The 19,135-nt window shown below is 41.3% G+C and overlaps 1 protein-coding gene and 1 long non-coding RNA gene across 2 annotated transcripts in view; both read left to right on the top strand.

Moving 5' to 3' along the window:
• Positions 1-12,419, top strand: part of CFAP58 (cilia and flagella associated protein 58) — a 57,942-nt gene extending 45,523 nt beyond the window's left edge. Inside the window, exons 16-18 of the mRNA XM_031597511.2 lie at positions 5,301-5,420; positions 6,912-7,045; positions 11,315-12,419. Coding sequence (XP_031453371.2) covers positions 5,301-5,420; positions 6,912-7,045; positions 11,315-11,435 — 375 coding nt within the window. The 3' untranslated portion in view covers positions 11,436-12,419. The remainder of the gene's footprint in view (positions 1-5,300; positions 5,421-6,911; positions 7,046-11,314) is intronic.
• Positions 12,420-14,850: 2,431 nt separating this feature from the next.
• The window catches only part of LOC149917078 (uncharacterized), a 67,328-nt gene continuing 63,043 nt past the window's right edge, over positions 14,851-19,135 (top strand). The window contains exon 1 of the long non-coding RNA XR_016468566.1: positions 14,851-14,941. This is a non-coding gene — a long non-coding RNA (uncharacterized LOC149917078). The remainder of the gene's footprint in view (positions 14,942-19,135) is intronic.

The raw sequence follows: 19,135 nt of genomic DNA on the forward strand, positions 1-19,135 counted from the left end.
ACTCTCCTTTTATGTGTATATATGTGCATGTTTGATACTGCACACGCATACAGAAGAAGAGCAGATAATTATTTGATCATCTTCTGCAGTGTTAAGGATAGACACTGAGTTTAAACACTGAGTTTAAATGAGCTACTCTGATTAATGATTTTATAAACTCTAGTGTAGGGTCAATAGTAGAACGAGAATTGCTGCTATTATTTCTGCAAGAGGCATCCATGCCATTTTCTCCTTCTTGTAGCTTATTATTCTTGTGTGTCTGAGTTCAGAAGTCTTGAAAGGAGAGGAGTATATATAACATATTTGTTTGTCCTTTGGAAAAAAAATAAATCCATTTCCCACACACTTCCTAAGAGGGATGCAATAGTACCACTACAATAAAAATAATAATAAGTTGCAATTGCACTTTAGCTGGAAATGTTTGTACTGTGTTGTTCCTGGAAGATGGTAATAATGTAGCATCCAGCTTTTATTGTTACAAAAAAAAAAAAAAGAAAAAGAAAAAAATAAAAAGTCAGAGGTGAAGACCTTAGAAGATGCTCTAAGGTATTTTTTTCTCTCTCATTAAGTTGTTTTGAAAATGCCAGTCACTTTGGTGCAGTCTGTGCCAAAGGAAACAGATTTGCTCTTGAGAAGCATTATTATCAACTGGAGGGCTAAGTCATCTCAGACAGGTTTAATTTAACTCTATCTAGAGTGGTGCAGATTTCACCAGAGACAGGGAAATGATCTTGGCCTTTCCTTCAAGTCAGTGGCAGCATTTTAATGAGAGCCCCCTAAGCACCTCATACAGTATTAGCATTGCCACATTGTGAAAGGACTTCAGCGTCCCGTTCCAAACCTGAATTAATTATAAAACCTCATTTTGGACAGCTAAAGGACAGCCTAGATGGTGAAAATACAAACTGTTCTATGGAACTGCACACTTGCAAAGGTGTTTGCTGATGGATGTGGGACAGACAAGAAGGAAAAGGAGCTTTGAAAAGTGTTTGAGAAATTTTATACTGCACTTTTCTCACATTGCTGCAGGCAACTTTCTTCTGTTGTTACAAAATTTGTGAAGGTTACCATATGCTAATTTTTCTATGCCTCATAAAACTCTTAATTGTAGATGTCCTGAGCCAACAGCTACTTTAGTAGCTAAATCTATATACACAAATAAGCCCACAGTTTATAAAGATAACTATAGCTGGGTGTGTGTACTTATGTGTGTATTTAATCCAGATTCTGGTGTTCTGTTTAACACTTATGAATAGGGATCACAACCCCTTAAGGGCCCTCTGCTGCTTCATGGCATCATAAACAAAATGGCTCTGGAGCTCAGCATAGCTCTAGTATTTTGGATATAATGCCAGTAAACAAGAAACCCAACACAGCATGTTGACTGACTTGTTTTCCTCAACAAAGTGGTAAAGAGCTGCAGTGTGCTTGTAGAGTTACTGTGTTGTTTTTTCCACCTTATTAACAATGATAAGGATTTTTAGGTAGATCAAATATTTGAGGGTTTGCCACCATACATGACATTGTACATTTTTGTTCTGCATCTTGATCTTTATCTTGCTTCTTTTTTTCTTTGGCTGAAGGTTGCTGAGCGTCAGTTATTGAAGATGGGAGCTAACACAAATGAGGCTCACTGTGACACAAAGGGTTTGAGATTTTGAGTTTTTGTGTGATAGAAAGCTCTAGATGAACAGTGGAGAAGGCTGTTGGTGTGCAGCATACCAGGTGAATTTGTTGAATTATCTGCTTGGGAAGACAAGCTGGTGAAAATGAGAAAGCTGTGACTTTGTGGCCTATTTCTGCTGTGAATACATCTTCATTAAATGTATGGTCATCCATCGTCCTTTGATCAGAATGATATCCTGGGCAAACCAACACGAAGGCTGGTATTGTAAGTTTCCTAGCGTCTTAGTGAGGGAGAAGATAACATAAAATGAGTCTTATTTATTTATTTACTTATTTATTTATTTTGAGCTAATTTCTGGTGCATTGGTCTAAGCCAGCATTGATGACTGCTCCCCACTGCTTGTCAGGGCAGTGAAAGCCTTAGTGTCATGTTGGGAATATGTCTGATGGTACTAACAGTCCCTCTGGCAAGGAACAGCAAGCACACTGGGCTGTGCAGGTCAGCAGAAATGGCTTCTTTTGAAGTAGGATTGCAGTTGCAAAGGTGATTCTTCTTGCTGCAGCCTGAGCAAATTTGTGACCATGGAGTCCTGAAGGATCAACTGAAATCTCCCAAGCACCAGCCAGTCCTCTGCAGAAGAAAACTTTTTTCTCAACTCTCCATGGAGAAATCAGACCAAGAGAACTCTGGATTCTGGCTGACTTAGCAACTAGTTAAATTTAGGGGATAGCAACTTGTCTGCCTCCCCTAAAGTGTTGCTGTGCTAGAGACTGAGAAATGCAGAAATGTATTGTTGCGGCCTAGCCTGAAGGCAGATCTGTGGGCTGCTCTGAGCTCCCCTGGAAAACAAATCTAAGATAGGGACGGCCTTCTAAAAATAATGTGGAATTTTATTTGCACAACTTATTCAGCAGGTATTCACTGAGGTGCTGAAATTCTCTTTAGAATGCCTGAAATTTGACTGTAACACTTAATCTGAGTCTCTCAGTGTGTCTTACATACATGCAATGAACGTACTTTCATCTCACACCGTAGACTTGGTGCAGTTTGTTGTGAAGCTGGTTGAAATTAAGGGCACAGTCGTACGTTCAAGCACCTGCTGAGATCAGTGGGAATACTGCCATAGGAAGGATGACAGAAAAAGCTTTGGTACTGGCCTAGGCTTGGTTTGAAGAAACATGCATTGTTCTTTCCAGTGGAGGAGTAACAGCATGAATCTGGAGTTATAGAAAGGTCTGGTGGATCTTCCTTCACCACCTCATGACCTTAATCATGACCTTGAGAACATGTAACTGTCATGATGTGTGTTGTGGTTGCAGTCTGAAGACAGAAGGGAGCAAGAGGGGAGGCTGTTTGGAACACTACAAGGAAAGGCATCCTACACATGCTGTAGCTCCAACTTCATTTGAGTTGCCACCAACAGAAGTAAATGGAGTTTTCTTCAGGCAAAATGGTGTTAACTGACTTCCAGTAGGCATCAGAGATATCTGCCTACCTTCTTGTTTTTGAGTTACTGCCACCCCAATGATCTTCACTGCTGACTTAAGATCATCTTGTTAATGTCAGGATACCTCCTTTCCATCTTGCCAAACTGGGACCTCTCTGACATTTTAAGGAAAGAACATACATTTTATTTGCTGCCAAAAAGTAGCAGAGATCCATCTTCAGGCATATCAGTTTGTACACCATGACTGAAAGCTTCTTTGAGTACACCACTCTTACGTATCAGACAACTTTGCAGCTATCTGCATGTGACACATATTACACAGATTGTGTCTTTCCAGTATAGCAACAGTGTTATAGAAACAAAAATTTTCAATTCTTTTGTGCTTTTTTTTTTCTTCTTCTTCTTCTTCTTTTTTTTTTTTTTTCCTTTGAGCATTCCTGAATTCTTATGTGTGGGGATAGAAGTGGGGATCCACTTGAAGGAGTGCATTTTTGGTGTCAGTATTGCACATACCTTGTAGTAAGTGAGATATACTCTGGTGGTCGCTGTTTGAAAATTAATTAAAATTAATTGGTTTGGGTTTTCATCCTGGGCTAAAATGTCAGAAAGTATAGAAATTCTAACCTGTGAATGCAAAACTTGCTAATGAATAAAGAACCACTCAGGATTTTCTCCCTGTGTTTTGCTGACGTACTGTGCTTTTAACACAGTGACAAATTAATTGACTAGATGTAAAAGAGATGGACAGTGCTTAGCAAGAAAGGACAGGATGTGCATTATAAGACAGCTGGTTCTGTCTCTGTTGGCTTATGGAGACAATATACATTGGAAAGCTAACGAGTCTCTGTTGCATAAGATAGATTCTCCTTATAATAGAATTGCACGCTTTGTCTCTAAATGGGGTTATTATACACACCATTGCACAATGTTTGAAGAGCTTGGTTGGCCCTTGTAAAGGGTTAGGAGAGAAATAAATTGGAAAACAATTGCACATAAGACCTTCAATCCATCAATTGCTTCATATTTATCCAAATTACCGTTGCACTGTTCCAAAATACAAATCTGTGATACATTCAGGGGTGGAATGTTAATACTGACCAGCCACATTTTGACAAGGAAGATTTTTCTTTTGCTGCTGTTTTTAACTTGCAGTAAAATCTTGCATTCGCAAGAAGAAAAGTCAGTAGTGACAGCCACTTGTAGAGACAAAATAACTCTCTACTGAGAGTGAATTCTTAATTTAATTTCTGCCACTATGCAAACTCCATTCTGAGTCCCTGGAGCTTTTGATTTTTCTAGAGATGAACTGTGAACAACTTCATTTATAAGGAGCTCTTCCTCAGTTGTATTCAAAACTCAGGGCGATGTTTGTAAAAGTAATTTATGATTTAAGATGCTTCCATTTCTGGGTCCATTACAGTGCATAGTTTTCAGAAAGTGCAAAGATCTGAAAACTCTGAACACCTTATGCTTTCAAATGCTGAACACACAGAATTTGAAATGTTCAGCGCAGAAAGGTGTAAGTATGTCTGTGGTGTTTCTTCCATTCAGGCATGGTTATGTCTCGTTCCAGCAAGTATTCTTTTCCAACAAGAAAACAGAGAAGACACATGATAAAGAAAAATTCCTTGGTGGTAGTTGTGCGAGTCATAGTTGTTCCTATTCATCCTTCCCTTTCCTGTTCCATGGCCCACTCAGTTAAGCTGGAGTTTTTTTTATGTGTTTGTGTATGTGCATATGTATATGTGTATGTATATGTGCATTTGAAGGATTTTGTCTGAAATAAGCTGCTGTGTTTTTGTACAGTCCTTGCCTGACATTTCTATAGCTTTATCACTTCCTGTTGGGTGAAGCTATGATCCATAATGTAAGGCAGTGTGGCTCATAAGAAGAAACTGGAATAAGCACAGTTACTTTCCCACCCCTGAATACTTCTCCAGAGATGGTTATACGTTCTCTGTGGTAAAGTGTGCTCACTGATGACAGTGCATAAGAGTATTTCATTCATTGTTTGAACTAACTGGATGTTTGTCTTAATGAGCTCTCCTACTGCTATCACAACAACTTTAAATACCTTATGGCTAGCGAGGAAAGACTGACAGACAGGCAAATTTGTTTCTGCAAACATGTTCCTGATATAGTTGTCTTTTCTGGTGATCTCTCATTGCAGGTTGTGCTGCAGCTATTGTAGTTTTATAACAGCTCTTTCTTCTATCGTTTTCTTAGGAAAAGGAGAAACTATATGTGGAATTGAAGCATGTCCTTGCCCGACAGCCGGGACCAGAAGCTGCAGAACAGTTGCAGCTCTACCGGCACACTCTCCGAGAGAAGACCAAACAGCTGAAAGTAAGGGATGCTGTCTGTCTCTGGATAAAAGGTTGCCAGGTTTGGTGAACAGCTTCACTGCTGTTCCTGGAGACTTAGACTCCAGGAAGATTTTCAGTGTTGGATGTGCAAGCAGTAATATATTAGGTTAGGAAAATAAAGTCAATTCTGCACCTCCCAGTAGCAGTAGGATATATTTTTGACCCGTTACATTTGTTAATCTCATTACAATTAGAATTTAATAGAATATGTGTGCACAGCATAATGCTGTAAATGCTTTTGTGCACACTGTGGGACACCACCAGTTTTCCATTAAGATTATTCTTTCTCTTTCCTTAAAATGTTGAGATCTTTAATACGCAAATCAAAACCATTTCATTTATTTTTAACAAACTAGTGGAAATATGTTGAAAATTATGTCTGAAACTGTTCTAATTTCTCTTAAAATGTATTCACATATGTTAGACTTGCAAATTTTATATGTGATGATTAGAGTAACCTTAACCCTTTGTCACTAGAAGGGAAGATTTTTTATTTGAAAAGGAATCTTGAGGAAAACTTTGAAAGTATGGTATTAGGAAGTGATTCTTTGAAAGAATGAGCTGATCTTCCCTTGTTCTTGCCTGCATGAAAGATCAGTCTCCCCAGGAGTTCATCTGCTCCTACAGCTCCTTTCTCTGTTGAAGTCATCATCTCCTCTTCACTGCATCATAATCATGTCTGTACTAACCATGAGAAAAAAAAATGTACGGGAGCAGATGGGCCCTTAGGAAACAAAGAGGCTGTTATGCAAATCTTAGCTTTCCATGGAGAAGAAAAACAATGTAGAAAATGTAAAACAGAAGCCAAAGTTTAGCTAAACTGAATGTGATCTGAAGTTTTCCGTACGGTTCCCATTTGTCCTTAATGCAGTGAATTGCTACTGTGCATTGCAGGCACAGTATGCTGCAATGTACTGTTGTGCATATCATTTTGTGGTGCCAGGTCAAGTAATTCTTCTTAAAAAAGGAAAACACACTATGCATGCTCTTATTTTCTTTAAAGTTTACAGATTCACATGGAAGCAGCATTTAATCCATATTTACACTCTTTGGTGCTACTTTGATTGTGTGGATTTAATTACTTTATGCAACAAAGTGGATCCTTCTCAATACAAAAACATTATAATTAAATAAAGCCCTGTGCTGTGATTTGTAAGCCCTTCATTTTGAGTTTTCAACCACATTTGTGTCCCGGAACATTAAAAGCTAATGTATGTATTAAGACAATTCCCATAATGCCTGGGGCTTATTTTACATGTTTTATTGTAGTTAAATTGCATATCCTTAATCTCCTAAGTGGTCCTTAGGTGGGCAGAGGTGACTCAATGAAAATTGAAGGAAAGTGAAATGTGGTGGAAAATGGTGATTTCTTACATGGTCAAATAAAAGCAAAAGTGCTTGTAAAACTAGTAACATACATGTAAATATAACTAACATCTCTCATTTCTGCATTTTGCTTTTTGTTTTTTAGATTTTGTCCTCAGAACTGAATATGTATGAATCACAGAGCCAAGAATACAAATATGAAATTGAAAGGCTTGCCAACGAGCTTCTGAATGTGAAAAAGAAATATCTGGCTCAGAAACGCAAGGAACAACAGGCCAAGTATGGGAAAATAACAGTTTTGTCTATACAATGTTTTGCATAAACCATTTTTTTAAGACCCCGCTTTATCCTTTTGATCAGAATGTGTCCAAATTTGACTGAAGTGATAGAGTTTTGTTGCCTGACTTTCCTGATGTTTTCCTTCATGCTACTTCATATTACTTTGTATTACTAGTCTGGTCTAGATTTGTTATGATCTTTGGTCACATCAAGAACATCCAGCAGTGATACTGCTGATGCATTCTGCAGTATGGTTAAATTATCCATACTAATTAGATGATGTACAGAAGACGTGGATTGGTTTCTGTCCCTCTCATTTAATGAGAGATCCTCAAATATTATGGAGACCTCAGTGCGTTTCATGAGTTGTAATTAAGTGAAATAGCATTGCATATGGAGGGCAGTCTTTCTTCAGGTGACAACTACATAATCCTGTATAAGAGCGATGTCATTATTGCTATCAAAATGTGGCAGCTGTGACTATCCCCTTTTGGCAGCAAATATCATTGCCAGTGGTTGCAGAGAAGAGTGTTTCCTATTCATTTCTTGTTTTCTTCCTACATGAGATGGAAGGAAAGGTGGAGAGAAATGATGGAAATGGAGGAAAGTGAGCAGTGCTTGGAGCCTGGCTTTGTCAGATGTCTTACCCTTTTGAGGGGAGAACCTAAGAACTTTCTTGTAGGTAGTTGTCTCTCCATAACCAGCAGCATCTTGGTGTTACCTCCCTGCCAGTCTCAGTCCATAATTGAGCATTTGTCTGCTCCTCCCAATAAAAATAAAACAACTAGGATCTTACATGCCCATATTCATGCCTATTAAAGTGACCTAATTTGCAGAGGCTGAGAGATGAGGCATTCTGATCATGAATCTCGAGGCTGAAGCCTCGAGTGTGACTATTAGTCACTTCTGAAAATTGAGTTATGGGACTTCTCCTGTTAAAAATAAGTTACTGAGAAGTTTCTTAGATTTCTGCAGTCAGACGACATGACCTGTGACCAATTTTTTCTATGTATGTCTTTCATCTTTCCATCCATTTCCTCAGTTTGTCCCTTCCTCACACATCATAGCCAACAATACTTTACATTGCTGAATGTAATTCAAAGCTGGCAGTATCTGTTTCTTCCTTAATCATATTTCAGGCAGCAAACAGTTTTGATGACTGAATTAGCAGTGATAAACAGTGACTTTAGTCTATCTGCAAATTGCATAATGTTACCTTCGTGTTTGGAATTAACAACAATTGTGCAGTGCTAATGGCCTTCCTGGAGCTTTAGGATCAATATGTTAGGCTACCACAATGCCTGATAATCCATTTCCAGCAGCTAAGTATCCTCTTCACAATAGTTTTAATGTTTCCATTTTGGATCCTGGCATCCTGTTTCTTTCTGATCATTAGATGAGAAGAAATTCACCAATGTTTTGTTGTTATGTTGTACCTAGAATTAATTTCTGTTATGACCACTGAGAAAGCAATTTGTTAGAGGCATAACTGCATTAAAGAAAACAAAAACACTGTGTGAGGCGATGTTGACTGAACTTGTTAATTGTATGCAGCAATTGGAATTTTGTGGTGTAGGTCCATTAATGACAGGCTCATTACACTGCTTATAGGTTCAGGACAAAGATATCTGCTATTAGTGGTGTTTGTCAGGTTGTTTTTCTTGTGGATGAGTACAGTTATCGTCCTGTGCGCACGGCGTCTTTGTGACATCTGTGCTTTGGAAGTACAGTCATATGCTATTGGTGGTGCTTCTGCTGGACATGTGTGTCTCATTCCTCCCACCTCCGGCTCAGAAGCTACCAGCACTGTGCTGTCAACCTTGACTCATACTTCCTTTGCATAGTGGCTGCTGAAAGCTAGCCGGGCTCTGCTGGGCCTGTGCTCTTCTCTGCCCCTCATTGTTTTGTTCCCCGGAAGAAAACTGCTGGGCCACAAGCTGCATTGAAGGTTATGTACACCCAAAGGCATAAATGGATGTATCAGCCATGGATAATTGCAGGTTCTGTATCTCTAGATTCCTTTTTGTGTTGCCCAACAGCAACGGAAACAACCTTGTTATGCTGCCTTCCTTCTTCAAACTGCTAATTGTGCATGACGTGTCTTTTGCTTTCTGCAATAGACAAAGTCTGTTCTGCAGCCAGATGCTTCCCCCGGGAGTCCTTCATCCCTGACATACAGCCATTCCACATTGTTGCTGCCTCAGACTGCTCTGTACAGGCACAGCCTGGTGTGTAGATGCTAACCAGAGAATCAGAGCCAGTTGATTCTTAGAATCTCAGGTTGCTCTAAATCCCAGCTGACACAAAACCACTGACTTGATCTCTATCACACTGGCTAATGTTAACACCATGTCTGAAATAAATGTGTCTGCTTTTGCTAATAAAAAGAGGATCCTGTCAGGACAATAGCATTAGCAGCATTATTGATTACCCTGGTATGAAAGAGAATTAATACTCTCAGATAAACTCACTCAAAGGTATCATCTAAAGCTTTTATTGATTTCCACAAGACACTCTGTTTTGTGATTTAAACTCTTGATATTGAACTAATGCAGCTTTCCATGGGATGTTGAAGGAATATAGTGAGTGACAATAGGAATTTATCTTCACTTTATGTTCAAGCTGAAAATATCAGTTTCAGATTTTCTGAATCTGAAATCCTCTTTTTCTTTTCTCTGATTCTCAATGTTATCTTAGATGTTTTAGGCTTTCTTTTCTTAACTCCATTTTAACCTCCTTCTTGTATACTTTCTGCTTCATTACTTTTTCTAGTTGCTTTTAGCATCAGGATTCTAGTTTGATCTTTGTAAAGATTGGTGAGAAAATGCAAAGCTTAAATCCACACCAAAGACCTGATCCTTCAGTCTTACCTATGTAAATAACCATGCTGAGGAATGTCAGTAGTAGCTGGGAGCTTTTGTATGTGGCTGCTTGCACATTAATTCTGCATTAATATATTACAATATTCTGCTGCACAGAATGTTCCATATTGATGAGCACATCTGTTGGCTGTCTCCATGGGAGCGTGAAGCCAGGGCGAGCACGGACTCTGGATCATTTTCTCTCCCCAGATTTAGAAGCCCAATAGTGAGATAGGATGAACCATCTAAATGTAGCACGTTAGCTCTTAGTGCTGTCAGCTGGAATGTCCATTAGAGCTATACTGGTATAACTAAAAATATGTACATGTAGTTTTCATGGCAAAGTTCATCTGAGCTATCTTTTGCCTATTCTCCCACCTCCATATGAGTTAATTTTAGAAAGAGAGGCAGAACTAGTCCTCCTACAAGGTTTCTCTGAACTTCCTCCTCTCCCCACGCAGACAGGATAGAGAAAAATATTTAAGGATAGAGAAAAGTATCAATTCCAGGAAGTGTTTTCCTTTACTGGGGACTGAATATAGGTGCTAGTGGGTTCTAATATAGAAGCCTGGTTTCACTCACGATTTTGTCTCTGTAAAATAGAAGTAATGGTACTGACCTTCCTTGTAAAGCCTGGAGACCACTGCTGTTGTGATGAACTAGTTCATCATAAACTCTACCTTGTTAATTTTAAATATCTCAGGACCTATTTCTGAAACATCCAGGTGTATCACCGTGAGTCTGAAACAGTGCCCTTTGTATTTGTTCTGCTGTGCTTCCCTCACAAGCCTCTTTAGAAGGGAACCAGCTAAACCTTGTTCCCACATCCTAAGGCCATCAAACTGAAGCCTACCTGGATCCTCAGACAGAGCAGCTTCCTGGGGCTGCCAGTGTACCCACAGCACAGTGCTATTTTTTCTGCAAACGTCACAGGCAGAGTAATTATCACTAGAATTCTCTCAAGACGTGAAGACAGATAACACTATTTATTCATTAAAATTCAACAAAGTAAAGGCATCTCCACATTGTGCCTTTGATGAATGTAGCTGTTTTAAAACAAATGTCTACTTGCTAGAATGGGTTGATTATTAGAAATCTGAAGTCATGGAGCTCATGCACAAACTTGCTCTAATGAGGTGCTTTGACCATTTTGGGGAGTGGCACTAAGCTCATTTGTTTCTGGTTTTAAATAGTTCCAAAAATCATCACTAGTCTTGTAATTAGATCCAAACAGACACCCAGTCATGGCAGTCAAGCCAAACAGGCTTTAATCAACAAATTTTTAATGATCTCTTGATACATGGTTGCATCAAAGAAACTTTGGAGGATGACAATTTCTTTAGTTTGTAAACATTATTGGGCAGCAGTATGAAACATGCATTTTCCTTTTCTTTGTTTCTATTTCAAGGGAGAAGGAGCGATCCTTGGCTGAAAGGGAATCTGAGTTCCCACACCTCAGATCTGATGTTCCTCGCTTCACTGGAGGGGGCTTTGCTCTCAGCAGACCCATTCCCAAAGTCACAGCTTAGGAGTGGACTCATCACTTTCCCAGTCTCTCGCTAAACTCTGTCTGTGCTGGATTGTCTGACAAATGAGAATTCAGAAAGAAATTCTGTATCAACTTTTGCTCTGAAATCACTGTATTGCCTTCAGGATTAATAAAGGCATTTTGTGTTAGAACTAACCTACTTGTGGTTTAGAAACTGGACTAAATCTGCATGTACGATGCCAGCAAATACCTGAACTGTAGAACTGAGTGGAAAGAGATATTTGCATGAAGACCATGCAGATATCTCTTCAATACTGTATCTCTTTATTTAGTACAGTAACACCATAAAATGCCTCAAAACGTGGAGAGATTTCCCCTTTATCTACCTCTGTTGTAAGCACTCACTCCATTTGTCATCTGAGCCAAAACACCTGAAAGAAAAGTGAAAACAGAAAAGAAAAATTAATAAGCTGATGTTCCAAGCCCTACTGTGCAAATGCAAAATTAACAACTCTGCTCTTAGATGTACACATGTAGCAGTTCTTTGTGCAGGTGGTATATAATTTGGTTTATTCAGTGTTTGCTGCCGTTGTTAGTAAGATCAAGGAGGCTTGCGGTTGCAATGTGCATTATTAAGAATGTGATTCTGTTTACTCTGATAGACACAAAGTGACATAATTATGCCTATTCAACTGGGGAGACTGCACGCTGGCTGGGACGTGCTGTTCTCCCACGTAAATCCTTCCCAGTAAGTCAAACTTGGACTCAAAACATGGGAAACTTTACTCTTTAATTTCTAGGCTTGGGCATTTTTGTAACTTTCAGAAATTGTTTTTGTAATGCAGCAGGAGCCCTCCAACCTTTTCAGCCAAAAGAGATTTAATTACCATTCATTAACAAGTGAAATAACAAAGTCACGGCATGAGGTGCCGAAGTATAGAAAACTTTCAAGCTGTAAAATAAAATGTTTTCAAACTGATTTGTACATGGAAGCTCTTTCTCAGCCTGGGGGATAAAAATACTTGTCCAAAGAGATATGCTGATAAATATTTCACATGCACCAAAAAAAAAAAAAAAAAAACCCTTTGCAAAGATTTTGTTCTTTCCTTTGGTGGAATACATAATTAAATATTAAAGCTACTGTGGGAAACTTTTAATGGAAGTGTTTAATTCAAAAGAATCAAGTTAAATACAACAGGGATCTACTTTGCCTTTACACTGGGGACCAGAACACTTAGTCATCAGATCCATTGTATTTTTCTTTTGTTCCCAAAATAGATATTATTGCTTTTTCTCCGCTGAGTGCATTATGCTAAAGTTATCATTTTAGGGCAGTCATGCTGTCTGAATCGTGTCTTTCGTGTACCTGACACATCCTTATAGTTAGAATAAGTGAGAATAACTGACATGGGTGCTTCAGTTTGATGGGATCCCCAGAAGGTTTTAAGAACACTGTTTGTTAAGAGCCCGAGTAACCAACCTGCAGCTGGACTCCACTCTGCTTACTGATACTGGGGAGATGTTTGTACTGAAGTAAAGCAGTGAGGTCACATTTACTAATTCACACAAATAAGAGGCACTGTTACCCTCACAGCATAACATCACACTACAGAGAAGCAATTTATTTATCATGCTCTGAACTGTACAGCATACTGCCTGACTTACCCAGCAGTGATTGGAGTCTGTGCACTTCTCTTCCTTCTGTTTGGTATCAGGGTTTATAATATGAGGTGCTATTGTGCTTAACAAGATGCTACATTGTTCAGAGCAAAAGAAGAGGAGCCAAGCAAATAAAATATGCTCGCTAATTGTATTTTTATGAGTACTTCAATAAAAGAGGCTCCGATGTATTTCACAGGAGTTTGCGTTGCATACATTTGTACTGTTTTTATGGTAAGACACTCCATCCCTCAATGATTCTTGACCTCAGTTTTCCAGTATTGAAAATGGGAGGAATAGTATTTGCCTAATGACTTGCAGAGGTGAATTCACTTTTGTATAAAAAGTGCTTAGTCTTCTAAATTAAAAAAAATAAACAAAAACAAAATAAAAACCCACAGAGGAGTACAAAAGATCTGCAAAATTTCTTATGCAACACGTTCCTCCAGTCTGAAGGGCTGGGAGCTGAGTGCAGGATATTCCACGTGCAAAGTACAGCAGCTTTTACTGCAGACAATCACAACACCTGGCATCCAGATTTGAACCCATTGGCTCCCAACCTACAGCTTCATGACATTATTTGCTTATTACCAGAGAAACTAAGTTAACACGTTAGTTTGTGGAAGAGAATCAGACAAGAAAAATAAAGATATCAAATTATTGCTAGTAACTTTCAGCACAATCAGGAATAGAATAAATGCAGCTTCATTTATACTGCCAGGGAGTCAAAGCTATTTTCGAGTTCACGTAAGAGAATGGATTAAAGAACACCAAATCCTCCCAGTCTACAAAAGTCAAGGAGCTTGAAAAATAAAAATCTCCCCATGTCAGTGAACCCAGCTGATGCTGAGGTGCTTTTAGTGTTGGAGGATTTGGCTTGCACAGCAGGGAAAGACAGAGCATTAATCACAGAAAAAATCACAGAATCACAGAATTGCCAGGGTTGGAAGGGACCTCAAGGATCATGAATCTCCAACCCCCCTGCCACATGCAGGGCCACCACCATTCCACCTAATGCTAGACCAGACTGCCCAGGGCCCCATCCAATCTGGCTTTGAACACCTCCAGGGACGGGGCATCCACAACCTCCCTGGGCAGCCTGTTCCAGTACCTCACCACTCTCTCCGTAAAGAATTTCCCCCTGACATCCAACCTAAATCTCCCTTCCCTCAGCTTAAAACCATTTCCCCTTGTCCTGCTGTCACTCACCCTTTCAAAGAGTTGATTCCCCTCCTCTTTGTAGGCTCCCTTTAGGTACTGAAAGGAATGAGAGCATCATTTATTCGGTCACTTCTGCATTGTGAGCAGCAGCTCTGAAGCATTTCTCTAAGTTTTGTTGCAGAATAATACTAATAGACTTCTAGTCTACACAGATCTAACTCTGGAAGCAGCAAGGATATCTTTATCTTTGTAGGAGCAAGAAGTTACGTGAAAAGATGGAGACGAAGGGCAATCTGCAATCCACAACCCTTAAGGTAGAAGAAATCTTTCTCCACTGGCTTGGATTGGAGCTGTATAGTAGCTCGCACAGCAGATCTATCCTGACTTTTTTTCAGTGAACAAAGTTTGCACTGTGGTGGGAAGGCAGAAGAAAAGTTGCGAGGAGTTGGCACCCACAGACAAGAGCTTCTACCAACAGGATAGAAGAGCAATTGCCATGAGCAGAGCAGCAGGTGCTGAGCCTTGAGGCACTGATTGGCCTTAATTGACCTCATCAGCCCCACCTGGGCCCAAGGCTGCTATTTAAGAGTCACAGCACCAGTATTTTTGTACAGCTGCTCCCAGCAACAGGACAGAGGAGCAGCTTCAGGGTTAGTTCCACAGTGCTTTAGAAGAGTGAGCTGCTGCAGGAGGGAAAAGAGGGATTCAGAAGCGTTGGAAACGGAGGTGAGTGACAGGGAAAGTTTCTCTGACGGAGGTGAGGAGCTGCTGGGGGCTGGATGTCCCCCAGTACTACCTGCAGGTAGGCTGCTGGTGCTCAGGTTGCTGTTTTTTGTGTTCACATTCATGTGTAGCTGTAAGGAAAATGCAGAGAGCATATAGTCCTTGACTGCCCCATGCCCTTTATGATGGTATCAGAGGGCAAAATTATCAGTAGGGTCAAAAAGAGGAGTCGGGCAGCAGAAACAGCTTTTCCATTTTTGAAGCATTAGCGATGCTGTCTGAAAGCTGGCCCATCCCAACCATCTTTACTCAGATTAGAATCTCAAAATCATCTGTATTTGTAGTTAGGCACTTCAGCGGTTGAGTATTATCTCCCTAGCAGGTGGTTTCACTGCTGTGCTATTCCCACCAGCAGAGCGTGTTTTTAGTTAGTTTCTAAAAGCGGCAGTCTGAGTCTGATGCTCTTTCTCTTCTCGGGTATGCTTTAAGCAGCCCGTGCAGCTCAGTATGGCTGCTCACACCGTTCAGCACGCAAAACGCTGCCGGAAGGAGGTGGCTCACCGTTTCTGGAGGTGTTTAAGAGCATCGTGGATGTGGCACTGAGGGCTTAGCAGCCACGATGGGGGAGTTGGAGGTCCGACTGGATGATCTTAGAGCTCCTTTCCTGCCTTAATGTTTCTATGTGATGGCCCCCTAGGCTTGTAGGAGTGGGTGTGAGGGAGCGGGGCAGGGTATGTGGGATGTACTAAGGCTCTTAGCTCTGCAAGCTGGAGTTTAGCAGAGCTGAGCTCCCCTCCTTGCTACCGAGAGCCTCTCTCCCTCTTCTGCCGGGCACTAATCCGCCCAGGTGTGAAGTGGATGTTAACAACGGAGCTTTCAGCCAGTTTTGGCTATTTAAGCTTCCCAGTTCTTCACAGCAAGAAGCATTTTTCAGTGCTTTTTCTTGGCAGAAGACTAAGTAGCGGTAATTTAAAGCCATTTTAATCTGAAATGAGAATCTCTACATGGGGTTTGAATGCACTTCAAGTTAAGTATGTGTTTGCAACTTTTGTTGCTCCCTTTTAATTTTAACCGAGCGTGCCTGTAGGAAACGGTATGTTTGTGTAGTGGTAAAGCACAGATAGCTCAGCCTCACTGTGGGGTGATAAAAACAAAAATAGTGATACATTTGGTATTGATGCTGAAATATAGGCAATTAACCTACATCTAGTTTCTCCCTGAATATATATATATATATATATATATATATATATACACATAAAGAAGCCTACAAACAGGAGAGGAATCAACTCTTTGAAAAGGTAGATAACTGCAGGACGAGGGGAAATGGTTTGAAATTGAGGGAGGGAAGATTTAGGTTGGATGTCAGGGGGAAGTTCTTGACAGAGAGAGTGGTGAGGTACTGGAACAGCTGCCCAGAGAGGTTGTGGATGCCCGTCCCTGGAGGTATTTGAGGCCAGACTGGATGGGGCCCTGGGAGCCTGGTCTAGTATTAAATGCGGAGGTTGGTGGCTCTGCCTGTGGCAGGGGGCTGGAGATTCACGATCCTTGAGGTTCCTTCCAGTCCTGGCCTTTTTGTGAACAAGCTGACATCTGCTCCTATCTCACCTCCCCAGGAGCATCCTGAGACTTTACTGTGAGTACAGAATGCTTCTAGAGGTGAAAAAAGGCAGATTTTCTCTAAAAAATGAAACATTAGTAAAATAATAAACACACTTCTTATGGCCTCCCTCCTCCCCATTTAGATACTGAATGGTCACTTTCAGGTCTCCCTGAAGCCTTCTCTTCCTCAGGCTGAAACAGCCCCAGCTCTCTCAGGTCTATGTTCCACCTGTACTGAAGGCTCCATGTCTGGATGCAGCACTCCAGGTGAGGTCTCATAGCTCAGAGCAGAGGGGCAGAATCACCTCCCTTGCCCTACTGGCCGTTCTGCTTTTAGTGCAGTCCAGAATACAGTTGGCTGTGAGGGCACACTGCTGGCTCGTGTCCAGTTGCCATCATCTACCAGCACCCCCATGTCCTTTTTGGCAGGGCTGCACTCTATCATTTTATCCCCCAGCTTGCAGTGGGAGTTGACATGACCCAGGTGCAAGGCCTTGCTTGGCTTTGTTGAACTTCATGAGGTTCACCTGTGCCCACTGTTCCATCTCTGTGTCTCTCTGGATGGCAGCCCCATCTTTCAGGACTGCTAGTTCTGCCCTCCCTGCAGTGCTGTGGCTGAATGGTGAGTACTGGGGCTGGCCAGGCAATAAATGTTCTCATTTCCAAGTTTCTGTTTGCGCTGCCTTATCCTCTGCAATTCCTGTGTTGTTGTTCAGAGGTGTTCCCTTCTGGCAGGTTAAGAAAAATCATCACTGGAGTTTTATCTAACTGATTGCACACAAATCTTTTCTAGAAGTTACCAGGTCCTTTGCTGATTCAGATGCTGCAGGAGAAAAAGATGAGGATGACCTGTAATGTCTCAGACCAGCTTTCCTTATTAGCCCTGCTCTGCTTTATTTGCTTAGTTGTGAGCTGTTCATTAAATCCTGGTGCTTGCACAAGTCCTGCATTTGGAACAGTTTGAGCAGCAAGCTTTTCTTGCTGACGTTATCTTCCAAATTCCTTAAAGCAATCTCTGCTTTGCTTAGCTTCAGGAGTGGATCTTGTTGCAGAAAGGAGCGTTTCAATTGGTATGCAGCACAGCAGAGGCATTAGAGCCACCCATATTAACTGGGAGAAGTGAGCAATTAAGTGAACTTCAGTTACACAAGTCAACAGATCTCTGCTTGAGTACATTAGCTGAGGATTTAGTGTATTTCCATTTGCATCTAATCAGGTGCAATTCCTTCTTAACTTTTAATATGATGTGTGCTTACTGGATCTGTGCCTGATTTTTATTTTCCCTTAACTGCCTTGATACAGAATACTGGCAGTACACAAACCATTCCCAGGTCAATTGCTGTCCTGTGGTCAGTAATACAGGATAAGGCTGTGGGTGGGCATGACTGGGTCATGTCTTGAGAAATGAGATGCTTCTATATTATGGCAGTCTGGAGGCTCTTGTGGGTGTCGGGCTGTGTAGATCCCATGGTGGATCCTGCAGTGATCAAGTACTAAAGGAGGATCTGACAGTCTGTTTTACTGGTACTGAGACAGTGCTGGAACACATGCATTGCCCTTCATCTCCACAGCTCCCACTCTGCTTTTGTGGTACGGACTGGTGGGATAAAATGTCAGTCTGTGCTCAGAAATGGTGCTGTGACTTGTAACCCCAGGGAGATCTCGGGCTTTATACTTGCAGTACAACTTCTGCCTGTCTCCAAAGGGGCAGCTGATGGTCCCCATAAGGCTCCATGTGCCCAGCTCCCACCCAGGCTCTCCCTGTGGTGCTGGCCAGCAGCATTGATGCAGAGATGCTTGTGCCTGGGGCCAGGTGCTCTGTGCCTGCTGAATGGGAGCAGATGCTGCAGTTGCAGAGCTGTCAGTCATGCACCCTTTGCAAGCACTAAAATTCAAATCGGGTGCTATCAAGGGAAATTACATGCCAGCATCACTTGTCTGATCAAGAGCTTCACCTTGTGCTCTCAGGGGATGTCTTATAATTTACTTCAGGCAGAGGGAATTTTTTTTTCCCTATCTCCTTTAGTGCAAGCTGGCAGCAAACTACCTAAGCCTCCTGCTGCCCAGTACATCTCTCTGCTCTTTTGTTTGCTGGCAGCTTGCAGATTTCTTCTGGGCCTTGACCAAGTTCTGCAGCTCAGATCTTGCTCTGCCTTCTCTTATTTAACGTGCTGGCAGTTCTGGTTTACCTATCTCCACCCCATGTTCCATAGGGGATGCCCCTTTCTTCAGACTTGCTGAGCACCTGTTGTAATTTGATTAAAGGTGATAGGAAGTGGAGGGCAGGGTGGGTAAGGGGTTGGAATGGCGTCTCTGTGAACAAGGGCCCCTAACCACATTTGAGACAGAGAAAGGCAATGGTGCACAGTAATAGTGAGCATCTGGGTCATGGCTGAAATCTTCCTTCTTGTGCTCAGCTCACCCTGGGGCTGAAGAAGAGAGGTGGTAGTGAGGTGTTAGGTTGAGGGCTTGTTCCTTGCTGGTGGTGCAAAGAATGGCTCCAGTGTAGGACCACAATATCCCACTGCCACCCTGCTGTTCACTCTGCTGCTGAGTGTATGAGCAGCCCTGAGTGTTATGTTTCCACTCACAGAT

The sequence above is a fragment of the Phasianus colchicus genome, chromosome 8, assembly GCF_987193195.1.
Source record: "Phasianus colchicus chromosome 8, bPhaCol1.hap1.1, whole genome shotgun sequence".
Lineage (NCBI taxonomy): Eukaryota > Metazoa > Chordata > Aves > Galliformes > Phasianidae > Phasianus > Phasianus colchicus.